Here is a 12,780-nt window from a genome sequence, read left to right as displayed (position 1 = left end):
GCTGCAGAGTGGTGTTTTACGAGCACCACCAGGTGTCTCTGCTGGCCCCGTCAGAGTGCCTGTGTCCCCAGAATGCTCTGTCCTTCCTGTTTGTCAGCTTTCTTGCTTTCCTTTTTTCTTTCTGATGGAGTACTGGATGGGAGCTATTTTTCTGTGTTTTCTGTTAAAAAGTCTTATTTTATGGACTAAAAAAACCCCCTTCTCGTTTCCTACCTGCGTTTACCATTGTCTCTGCTCAGCAGAGCTACCCTTTGTCTACGGTTGACTGAGTTCAGCATCCAGGGTTGTCAGTCACTGTATTTCCCAAAGTAAGGACAGAGGTACCTGTGTCATTGTGACTGAGGGATGCTTTGGTGGCAGTTATTAAAAAGACAAGGAAAAGAGGATGATGATAACTGGAGCCTTTCCTTCCCTGCCTCCCCGCATGCTCCCCAAATGTTCCTGCAAGGATTTCACATGGATATGGAAAGGAGGTCCTCCCACTCCCTCCCACCTGCAGTTCTCATGATCGTGTGGGTTCCTGGAGCAACATGTTAGGAGCAGGACTCTCAGAGAAGCTGAGGTCCTCCACTGGTATTTAAAGAAAAGTCCTCTCCATCGCCTCTCACCTGCCATCCCTGTGGCCACGACTTCATGTGCACATGCGTCTCTGCTGTCCCCTGGGTGTAGATAATTCCAAAGTCTGTGTTCCCCACATTATGCTGACGTATGCTTATTACCAGACGCTCAGTGTCCCTACTGTCTGTTGAGTTGGGGGCTCCTCAGACAGTCAGAGACCTTCAGGAGCCAGGTCTGCAGCACCTGAGCTGCACACTCCTCAGAGGAAGCTTCAGAATCCAAAGCTCCACCATGGGAGGAAGTATTGTCAACCGAGCAACAGGTAATGAGGCTTAGGAAAGTAAGTTAAATACTGAGACTAGAATCTTAAATGAATCTGTTCACCTTTCTCAGGGCTTTGACCTTGTAGCCTCACTGGTTAACCTAGCAGCATTCTTTGAGCTCCTTCTGTATACAGGGCTGTTCCAAGTTCTGGGGGCAGCAGGCTGTGGGGAGGGAGAAGGCTTGCCCTCCGTGGTGCACCTTAAGAAACTTCTCCTACCAAGGTTCCCGGCCTGTTTCCACAGTCATCGCCTCAGCACCCCTGTGTGTGTGGCTTGGATTCTGAATTGGATTTATTTTTAATATAGCCTCATTGGCCTACATAGAGCCACTATTCGATGGTTGAAATGGCCCCAGCTATGTAGAGTTCACTTTTCTTGTGACCTTCACCAGGGCTTCAGCTGGCCCCTAGTTAGATGTCACATCAGCGTGGAAACCAAGACCAGACCCAGGCACATCACTGCAGGGCCCACCTCCTTCCAGAGCTTCTGTGGGAAGCCTGCTCCGGCTCCCTCTGCTCCTTCTCTCTGTGACGTCTGCCTGGGCTCTTGCCCATCCCTCCCCCCATCCCTGCTCCTCCGTCTCCTCTGCATCTTGAGCTTCTGCTCATCCTTTAAGACCCAGCTCAGGGAGGTGCCTTCCCCGAGTGTCTCAGCGGTCACTCCTTCCACAGCTTGAGAGCACCTTGAGTGTCTGAAACACTTCTATGACATTGCTTTGAAGCAGAGTCATGTGGGCTCTTGTTCTGTCTCCCACGAAGTTCCAGCTCTTTGAAGGCAGGATTCCTCCACCTTGGGTCCCCCCAGTACCGAGCACACTGCTTTAGCCGCGGGAGGATCACAGCAGCTGTTTGAATAAATGATTGGGAAAAGAAAAACTGAGAATGTGGCCTGTCTCTTCGTCTAGGGATAGACGTTCTTGTTTGCCCTCATGAGAACCCAGAATTTCTTAAGCTGCCTCATTCCCGAACAAAATCGGAAAACATGAAGCCTAGCCAGAGCTGGTGCTCAGGGCCAGCTCAGAAAAGCTGCCGCCCACCAGGCAGAGGAGCCATGTCTGAGCTATGGGAACTCTTTCGTCCTCCTGTGGAGGCAGAGGCTTGACCGTGCCACTGTGGGGACACAGGTGGCAGGAAGAGAAGAGAAAGAATCCCTTGGAGAATTGGGAGAGTGACAAAGGCTCAAGTCTCCAGCTCACAGGTTTTCTAGAGGAGCCTCTCAACCTTAGGCCTGTTGATAATTTGCTGACATATTTGTCCTCGGGCAGTGCTGGCCTGAGGGGACATGCAGCAGCAGCCCCGCCTCGCCCACCAGATGCCAGTGCACGGTCTCAAGCTGTGACAACCAGGATGCCAGATGCCTCCCCACATTGAGAACCCTGACTCGAGGCAGAAAAGAGACATAAAGGTCCTTGTCATTGAAAGGTCCCGTGGTGAGCACCCCACGTCCTATTGGTGCTTGGGTTGCTCCTGCACTTCTGCTCTCAGCCCAGGCTGCTGTGCTAGGACTGCAGAGCCTCTAGAGCAGGGGAGGTAAGGAGCCTGTCGGAAAGGAGGGCTTCACAGGAGCAGCAGGCCCCACGACGCAGTGTTGGAGCCCAGGCCTGGCTGTCGGGGAGGCCTGGTCTGAACCCCAGCTCTGCACTTCCAAGTGCTGGAACCTCGGACAGCCACATCATCTCTTCCATACAGACGAGACTAGTCCCAGCAGGCGAGTTTCGAGCTGAGAAGGGGCTTGGTGCTGTGCCTGGGACACAGTACAGGATGATGAGCCCCTCGGGACCTGGAGACCACCAGCTGCTCTCTGGTCTCTGGCTTCATAGTGCCCAGTGTCTCTTTCCCAGCTTCAGGTCCCCAGAGGACCCTCCTTTACCCCACATGGCCAGATCTAGCTGCCAGCCTCAGGTCTGAGCCTGGTGGCTATGACGTCCACACGGTCTAGTCCCGTCTCTGCTCATATGGGAGGTGAAGGCCCGGGTGGGCTCGCTCAAAGCAGTATCTCCTCTTGGTCCACTCTACCGTGACCAGGGCACAAACAGATCCCCAAGATGGAGTGGCAACGGACCACATGACAAGTCCACTTCTGTTGTCCAAGTTGACTGTTGGCAGATCTTCAGGGTTTTCTCTAATAACTCAGTAAAACAAGTCCCTCCTCTGGGTCTTCATAGCATTCTGCTCAAGACACTTCTACAGTGTCTCAACAATGTGGCCTGAATCAACATTCATGATGCTGGTAATTCAGGGGCATGTTGTTTCTTGAGCACCATCTTCTGAAGGGAGTGAACCCTGAGAGTGCCTTCTCTTCCTGCCCCCTGCACCTAGCACGAGATAGGCACACCTCGCTGGAGGCTCTTGATACTGAGGTGATTGATGAACTTGACTCACAGGAGGCATCTTCAGAAAGTGTCTTTGATGATGAAAAGCAGTGATGGGGTGAAGGGGAGAGTTCTGGGGTTTATGCTAAGTATGTTCTCTAGGTCTGTCACCTTCTGGCCCCAAGAGCTGCTTTAATATTGAATTGTCCCCAAGAAGTGATTAGTTGTCTGAAAACGGAGAAGGGCCCAGGCGAGGCCCCTGATGCAGTAGTTTCAGGAGCATTCTGCTCATCTTCTTTCAGCTCAATGACTCCATCTGATCCCTCTGTGTCCTGTGATTGCTTCATTAATGTGCAGATTTTCCTTTAGGATATCAACTTACGAGTGAAGTGGCCCAACGATATTTATTACAGTGACCTTATGAAGATCGGAGGAGTTCTGGTTAACTCAACCCTTATGGGAGAAACATTCTACATACTTATTGGTAAGTTTTTAAAGCCTTTCCATTTGCAGTTTTTATATTAATAAAACAACAAAAATTAAAACAGCTCATTCATGCCTACAATGGGAAGAGCAGATTGTCAAATGGGATAACTTTTCTGGGTCTTCTAGAGCATGGTAATGTGCAGAGAGGACCAAGGTGGTCGAGAGCACTTCCAGGGCTTAGAACTTCCTGTCTAAGGCCATGGAAACCACCAGATGGTATCACATCAAACAGGTGTGGTCTTATCCCTCACACACTCCAGCTTATCATTGAATTTGAAATGAAAATAAACAATATACCATTATGTAATAAGAAGGTTAATTTCTAAGAGTTCTCCTGCTGACCTTACATTCTTTTTTTTGGGGGGGGGGGGTACCAGGGATTGAACTCAGGGGCACTCGACCACTGAGCCACATCCCCAGCTGTATTTCGTATTTTATTTAGAGCAACTTCCTAAGTTGCTGAGGCTGGCTTTGAACTCGTGATCCTCCTGCCTCAGCCTCTCAAGCTGCTGGGATTACAGGTTTGTGCCACAGAGCCTTGACCTTTCCAGCCATGAAAGAGCTGCCTTCTTTTTAACCTTTCAAAGCAGTTGCAGGCTGGTCAAGGTGGGGTCCGGAATCCCCATTTCACCTCTGCATATTCAGATCAGGCAAGAAGAATGATTCAGAGTCATTTCCAGAAGTTCTTAGGTCCCTGTTCATCTAACTGCCAACATGCCCCTGATGCCCAGTAGAATTTAATTGGTGTTCAGAAATCAGTAATGGACAGAAAACATGTGACCATGTGTTGAAGTGCCAGCCAAAGAACACAAGGCTTATGTTTCCAGCTCTGCTACCAACTGGCGGTATTATTCTGGGCAAGCTACTTCATAGCTTACAGCTCCGTTGCCTATCTTTAAATGAATTATTGAGGTAGATGCAAAAAATTTCCAAGTGGTGTTCACAGATATCAAAGAGGCCTGGGGATGGCTTTGGAATTGAAGAAATTAATTTAGTTTTGGAGCTAAAGAATTTTGTCTACAAGGGGGAATGAATCCGTAGCTTTTACTAAATTCTTAAGGCCACTAGAGGCAAGGGGCAATCTTCAACCAGGGAAAGATTCAGAGTTGTCAGCAGGGTGTTCTTTGGTCCTTGGCAGGACAGAGCCTGAGTTGACAGTAGTTAATGTCACTAATCTCCCTAGGACTTTCAAGTTTTTGAATGCAGGGGAGATTTTCAGCATTGGATCGCTCTCAGTTTAATGCTCAGCTTTCAATAGGTGCTTCAGATATGTTGCTGGATGAGTGGACAAAGGCACAGCTGCAGATCCTGCCCATTACCATAAATACTGGTTTTTTTTTTTTCCCCAGTGCAGTTTACATTGCTTTGTGTTTTAATAACTGAAATATGCTTTTAAGAATCAGAGGCTAGCCCATCCGTCCCTTTACATTAATAAAGGCCAAACATTTCCTGAAGAGTCCTATCACTATAGGTGTGTCATTGCACCTGAAGCAAATGTTGTGGGGACTTTTTTCTTAGAGGCACTGATCCTGTGATGGCCTTGGCCTAGCTCTTGCAGTCCTGTTTTCTTATTGAAAACCTCTTAGGTTGATTCAGGGACCTGCTGCAGGCTGAGGTTGGGCTCCTCTGAAGTCACCACCCCTCCCCCAGAGGACAGGAGCAGTAAGCACAGAGGAGCGCATTCAAACACCACACCTCGGAACTTGCTCCTTTCCAACAGCAGAGCCTCAGCCCCGGGAGCTTCCGAGGATAGAATATTAGTTGTGTTCTAGGGATGTCTCGTGGCAAAGATTTGACATCTGTGAATCCAGAGTTTACGCCTTAAGCCCTGAATAAAATTCTCTCTCTTCAAGCATGTATTCTCTCTATTCAAGTAGGAAAATAAATGGATACTTCATTTTGGGCTGGATACAGAGCACAATTCCTAGTTAGACCACACGAGAGTCGTTATTTCAGAAATAACACTAAGTTCTGCTGCAATAATAGCTTCTGCTTAATTAAATTCAGTAAGATGTGAGTTTTTCCCCCAACTTCTTCTTTCTAGTGAAGTTGAGATGGTCCTCACTTACATAGGAAGGATAAAAAGGAGATGGTCTCAGAGATATATCAGTCTCTAAGTAGCCAGAGACCGTAGATATGAAATGACAATAAGGAAGTGAAACAATTTTTGTGGGGCTGGGATGCAGCTCCGTGGTAGGGCATTTGCCTGACGTGGGACAAGGCCCTGGGGTGGATCCCCAGCACTGCAGTAACAACCACAAAACAATCACTAACTTTTTCCAGGTGGTGGAGAGGAATGTGTGATGCTATCAAGATGTTGAACTGCTCATTTTATCAATTATTTGTTTATTTTTGCCCAGGCTGTGGATTCAATGTAACCAACAGTAATCCTACCATCTGCATCAATGATCTTGTCACAGAATACAATAAGCAACACAATGCAGCCCTGAAGCCCCTGCGAGCGGATTACCTCATCGCCAGGGCGGTGACAGTGCTGGAGACACTGATCCACACGTTCCAGGACAAAGGGCCCAATGGTGTTCTTCCCCTTTATTACAAATACTGGATACACAGGTCAGTGCTCATTTGTCTCCATTCTTTTAAAATTCCTTGGTTAAAATAGTGTCTTAAAACAAGGCCCTGGATCCTGGTCTGAGTAATTAGTTTTCACTTTCATGATGGAGAATCCCAGTGGGCACCACCACTGTGACCAAGTTTCAGCGTTGCCAGGAGTGGGAACACGGGCACCTCGTACCTCCCGGTAGGATGTGAGGGGAGGACACAATGTTGAAAATGTTTAAAATCAGTTTAGAATGTTCTAGAACAGTGGTTCTCAAAGTGAGATCTCCAGGAAACAGGGGCAGCCTCATCTGGCAACTTGTTAGAAAGGCAAATTCGCAGCCAGGACCTACTAAATCCTGGCTGCACACTATGTGCGGATGGATGCTCCAGGGACTCTCCTACAGCTAACCTTTGAGAAAACCTCTGAGGTGTAATGACCAGCCTCCACCCTTGGGAAGGCAGTGTCTTCAAACTGGCAAACAAAGAGAAAGCCGAGACTTGCTGGAGATTAAAGAAGACTGAAGAGGCGTGATAGGTAAACGTGTTGTGTTTAGAGGATAGCCATTGAACACGGGGAAATCTGAACAAAGACTAGCTACACATATATGAGATAGCATGTATCTAATATGTACAATGTACATTAGATATCACTAGTATATCAAGACCGGATTTCTCGAGGGTGACAGTGATGTTATATGGTTTTATAGGAGATTGTTCTTCTTCGCAGGAGATATATGTTAAAGTATTTAAGCATGAAGTATCATGATGCCTGAAACTTATTTTCAATGATGCAGAAAAAATAAATGTGTTTGTGTGTGTGAGAAGAGAGAAAGCAAATACAGAAAATGTTATTATTTGGTATGAATATAAATGAAGGGAGATGAGGTTTGTTGGACTATTCTTTCAACTTTTTTATAGGTTTGGAATTCCTCAAAATAAAAATTTGAGGGGCTACAGATGAAACTCAGTGGTAAAGAGCTTACCCAGCATATAAGGTCCCCAGCACCATTAAAAATAAATTAGTAAATAAATAAATAAGTAAATAAAAATTTTAATGATACAAAATTAAAATTAAGGTATGAGGGAATTCTCCATTCTGAAAACAGTTAACAAGGATGTAATGAGCAGGTACATCTGGAAAATATTCAAAGAAAGCAAGATCAGAATTAATTTCTCTTGTTATCGATGTTGTTCAGCTTTATTCTGTAAGACCAATCTTTTATTTTGACTCAGCCTTCCTGTCCCAAGTCTCAACCCAACAACCCAGAGAAGTGGCACTGTTGCCTTTGAGGGGTGGAGGGGGTGAGGGAGTCAGCAGGGTGATCAGAATTGGGAGTGTCTGTGGCTTAAGAGAGTCCCACCCACCAACCACCCTGTCGTTTGAGTAGTGGTTAACAGTCACCTGGGACCCCACCTTTGCATAATGGGATAAACACTCAGCCAGCCTCCGTTTCACTCCCAGTGACCTGCTGTGCTTCCTTTTCAGTGGTCAACAAGTCCGCCTGGGAAGTGCCGAGGGGCCGAAGGTGTCCATAGTGGGCCTGGATGACTCCGGGTTCCTGCAGGTTCATCAGGAGGGCGGTGAGGTGGTGACTGTGCACCCGGACGGCAACTCCTTCGACATGCTGCGGAACCTCATCCTGCCCAAGCGGCGGTAGAGCAGGAGCCGGTGGCGCGTGTCTGCAGACGGCAGGGGCCTGGCAGAGCCACACAGGTGCTCTGCGGGTGTCGCTGGCGCCTTTCCTCACCAGGGGAGCTGGAAGACTGATGTAGAGTTCTAGGTGGATTTTTTTTCTCCCTCCAAGTCATTTCATAATTCATTATTTTTTTTTTCTATATTTCTGGGCTTTTCTGGTTATTTTGTGGTTGTTATTTTATCAGGTATTTGACGGTGCTTCTAGACAGAGGGTTGACAGGTGGAAGATTCAGTGTAGGTAAAGCCCCTCGACAGGTGTGAAATCACTCTCCCCCTTTGGGCTTGAATTTGCGTTTATTGGGGGGGGAAATGTTATGTGGAAACAGCAAAGGACTAAGTCAGATGCTCTCCCAGGAGAGGAGACCTTTACCACCAGGCTATTAAGAAGCAAATCAAGGGCTAGGGCTGGGGCTCAGGTGTGGAGCACCTAGCACTTAGGAAGACGCTAGGTTTGATTCTCAGCACCACATAGGAATAAATAAATAAAAAAAGGTATTGTGTCCATCTGTAACACACACACACACACACACACACACACACACACACATATACACATATATATACTGTAGATTTTTAAAAAAAGGCAAATCAAAACATGGCATCCCAGGCCAGCAGAGGGTTAGAGGTATCTGATCACTGTTCCTGAGCATCCAGGGAGAGATTTTCCCACCAGAACAGACAGTGGCACTTAATTATTTTACATTTGTGTTTGTGAAGAAAAGAGGAGGCAGGCTTCCAAGAGTTGCTCTCCGCTGTGGTGGCCCCAGAACCATGTCTGCAGGCTTAGACAGGCATCCAGCTGGCGTGGTCGCAGTGACTTGTAGAGGACATCAGTCAAGTACTTCGATATTATTTTATGTGCTCTCCTTCCCAAGTTCAAGTTTACTGCATATTCTGAAGAGATTTGATCAAGTTCAAGATCTTTTAAGCATCGGTGGGGCACTGCTTAGAGGCAGGAGTTGATGCTTGGGCTCTAACAGCTGGAGATGAAGGTTCAGTCTCACACTCAGGGAGGATTTTTGAAGCTTTTAAACCAATTTCAGGCTCATTTCAAAATGTGTAGCATTCCTACAAGACTCAGTACACAGAGGATCCAATCCATGGCATTGCGTTTGTAAGGTGTTTTGTCCCCCCCCCCCCGCCTCCTTATGTTGCCAAGAGAGAAAATGATGTTGATACTGAGTGCCATCAGTTCAGAGAGAGAGAGAGAGAGAGAGAGAGAGGGAGTGTGTGTGTGTGTGTGTGTGTGTGTGTGTGTGTGTGTCTCCATGTGTGCGTGTGTGTGTGTATGTGTGTGTGGCTTTAAAAGAAAACATTCAAAATCCAAGTGCTAAAAGTCTCCATGGAAGAACAAAGGGAAGGAAGCCTTTGTACCTTGGCCATTTCCAGATGTACCCACACTTTTTCCACACAACTCCTATCTCTGTTGAGCGTATGAATCACACCCATTACTTTCAGCCTTAAAGAGCCAATTTTTTGTCCCCTCTTCTCTCTTCCTGCCAGTCCCAATTGAAGTTAGTGGAAAGAAAACTTGATGGAGCCCTCAGCTTTGAACAAAATCCCCTCATTGTAAACTAGCACCGTCTTTATCCAGGTCTTACACAGTCAGGCTAATTCCAGAAACTTGCGGTTTTCAGTATAAAAATCTGTCTACCTTTAGTCAGACACAGACAGCCCCATAGGAGGAAAAAAATAACATGTTTCATTAAGTACACCAATCCAATATGTGTCTTTTGGAAATGTAACTTTTTTTAAAATAGAACTTCAAAAGTAATTTTTGCAAATAAGGCTCCGATTAGAATTATTTTTCTTTAAAAAAAAAAATCACTTTCTCTTAAATGCCCAGGTCTTCTTTTGGAATTAGTGATGAGTTAAAATAAAAGTCACACCACCCCAAAATTGGAAAATGGACTCACCCTTGAGAGGGAGTCTGCAGAATATCATCAAGGACAAAGATCTCCAGCTAACGTTGCAAGTTTCATTTCTTAAACTTTGTAATATAAGGCCAGTCATCCCTCAGAGCTGGCGTTTTGAATTTTGAATTTCTTTGGGGAATTATTTAATGAAAAACATGCTATGTTTTGTTTTAAGCTGAAGGCCTATTCTGGACAGTTCTGCTTTGGGAAAAAAAAATGTTATCATTTAATTTCCTTTCTGTAAATTAAAACTAATGAAGTGTGGCCATGTCAAAGCAGCCGGAGATGTTGTGGGCGCACTGCTTGGCCTCAGTAGTTGAGCTTTTTAAGGGTACTCTTGCTCGTCAGGACATCGAGTTGTCTTGAGGGAGACAAAATAGACATGAAGCAGATGCTGTGTTTTCCATAAACCTGGTTTTGCCTCACACAAACCAAAGACTTGGAATTTCTGCCGTATGCAGAGAATGAAGACCTAAGGTAGAGCTGGGGAAGTCTTCCAGAGGCTACCCACACTCTACAACTGGGGGATTTCTGTGCCCAGCAATCTGGCATCTCAAGGAGCTTTAAAGTCTTCATGGAAACTTTGTGTTTCCTCATAACATTTAATTCGTAGCCACTAAACTGTAGATCACTAGATTGTCCCCCAGTTTCATTGAGTGTCTCCCAGGTTTTGTTAAAAGGCGAGGTATCCCCCCTTCTGGACTGGTGAGGAAATGCTCCAGAACAGGACACAGCGGGAAGGGGCTTTCATATGGCCCCCTGAAGCAAGGTGAGCATCCTGCAGGGACGTAGAGGAAGGAGGAAGGATTTGGGTCTGGTGGATCATGCCATAGAACATCGGCATGACCTGACACGGGAGCAAATAGCCTGCCTATCCAGCCTCGGTGAGGGGTGGATGCACAGGTCTGTGAAAGCCAAGGGACTGCAGCCTCTGGTGGCCCCTGACCCCCAAATATACTGTGTGATGGCCTCTCACTCTAGTGTCTGGGAGCGGCCAGCCTCACATAGTGCAAAGGGGATTCCAGAGGGGGCCAAGAGGCCAGGGGGCTTCCCTTCTCTCCATCTGTTGGCTCTCACAGACAGGAGTGGCAGAATCCTTATTTCCAGGTCATTACTATGCATCTTTAAAATAAAAGGAAATGTAAACCTTTGCTTTTTTTTTTTTTAGCTTTTCAAAGAATCATCTGTGAAAAGAATCACTTTAAACCAATGCCTATAAAAAGCGAGTCTACCAAAATAAACTTTATGTACTTTCTCTATGTTTTGAGTTTGTTCGTATTTCTACTACACATTTAATTTTTTAAAATAGGCACTTGTTTTAGTTACAGTATTTTTTGTTTTTATTTAAAGACTTTTTTACAAAATAAATTAAATGTTTTACGTAATAAGGAATATGGATGTATTTCTAAATATTAAGAAGCTTGATGTGTTTTTGTTTTTATGTATTTTTGACAAAAGAACAATCTTGTTATTCCAAAGAAAAAAATTAGCAAAGGTTAAAAGAAAAAAAAAACAACAAAGCTTTAGTGGCGATGAGAAAGAAATCTAACAACTTCTAGATTCTGTTCTTTTAGGGCTTTTCTTTTGTAAAAACTGTTCAATTTTTGTCAAAAGCTTTCCCCCCAAGATTTTAATCTTACATAGCATATACCTAAGCTCAGGAACACATTGACCCATGCATTTTAAATAACCAACAGACTATGATTCACCAAAATTTTAAGCTACTGTAATTTTATGGCATTTATTTGAAAATGTTCTTTGGCTTCCATCTTATCAGAAGTAGCCCCCACAGTCTACTCCAATGTACAGTTCCAATAAATTACAACCTGGGTGAATTTTATGTATGGACTATTGGAAATCCCGCCTTAGGTGGGAGAGAGGGGGGCACGGCTGACAGGACTTTTAAAGGGATGAAAGGGTGGGGGTGGGGGCAATAGGGGCTCTTACAGATTTCCTCTGGGCCCTTCAGACCCGCTCACATCCCTGCAGAGGTATGAATGGAATGGCTTTTCTAGAAAAGGGCTTCCAAGAATATAAAGGAATTCCTTTCCCTGGGAGGCCCCTTGGAGGGCCAAGCCAGTCCTGAATTGGGCTTATGTCTCAAATCCATTTGATCTGGTATTTTTGTCAACATGGTACATGTTAGGGCCCAGTACGATTTTTCTTCTCTTTTTTGTCAAAGGGAGGCATATTTATTAAAATGCTTCCTCTTCCCCTGCTAGAGCCTCACAGAAGTCGGGGAACCGCGCCGGCTTCAGTGTGCAGACTCTTGAAGATGGAGGGAACAATATTAGGTTGCCGTGGTAACTGCTTGCCAACTTTGCATTGAGCCCCGGGGCCGTCTTGAAAGGGGCTTTGAGAGGAATCCTCCTTCCCGTTCTAGGCTGTGAAAATTCTGATATTTGTTCAGATGAGGAATTTTCCACGAGCACACTTTTTATCTTTAAGTACACACTCTTGGTTAAGTCTATTGACACTGTCATTTGTAAATCTATAACAGGGCCATTTTCCTCAGTGGTAACCTTTGCTATTAACCTGCTCCAGAAGGCTTCCTGATTTGTGTGTACTAAATAGAGCCCCAAAGGCTAATAACCAGGTAGATGTTAAAACATTTTGTGGTACTTTATTGAAAAATGTTGGTGATGTCTCCCATTAATCAAACCTACACCTTGCAAGAATCATGGTTTAATTATGAGACTTGCGACCATAAAAAAGAATACCCTTGGTTTCTTTTATGTGTGTACACACTCCATCAGAGCGGCTAGTGAGGTGTAGCTCAGTGCAGGAGAGAGGTGTGTGTACCCATCTGTGATCCAGTCGCCTTGTGCATGACACATGTTCCTAAGTTTGCAAAATTTAACCTGCATACTATAAAGCCAACTGATACCCTGAAGAGATTACATAGGGTCCTTGCTGACGCAGGGTTGG

At 45.5% G+C, this 12,780-nt stretch overlaps 1 protein-coding gene across 8 annotated transcripts in view; it reads left to right on the top strand.

Annotated features, from left to right (window-relative positions):
* Hlcs (holocarboxylase synthetase) overlaps positions 1-11,142 on the top strand; it is a 192,539-nt gene extending 181,397 nt beyond the window's left edge. For all 8 annotated transcript variants that reach the window (XM_077795399.1, XM_077795403.1, XM_077795400.1 and 5 more), the window contains 3 exons: positions 3,562-3,676; positions 6,039-6,252; positions 7,727-11,142. In XM_077795399.1, coding sequence (XP_077651525.1) covers positions 3,562-3,676; positions 6,039-6,252; positions 7,727-7,898 — 501 coding nt within the window. In that variant the 3' untranslated portion in view covers positions 7,899-11,142. The remainder of the gene's footprint in view (positions 1-3,561; positions 3,677-6,038; positions 6,253-7,726) is intronic.
* Positions 11,143-12,780: the final 1,638 nt, after the last annotated feature.

This window comes from Urocitellus parryii, chromosome 2 (genome assembly GCF_045843805.1).
Source record: "Urocitellus parryii isolate mUroPar1 chromosome 2, mUroPar1.hap1, whole genome shotgun sequence".
NCBI classification, from domain to species: Eukaryota; Metazoa; Chordata; class Mammalia; order Rodentia; family Sciuridae; genus Urocitellus; species Urocitellus parryii.
Note: the sequence above shows the minus strand (reverse complement) of the source record. Positions and strands in the feature narration are given on the sequence as shown.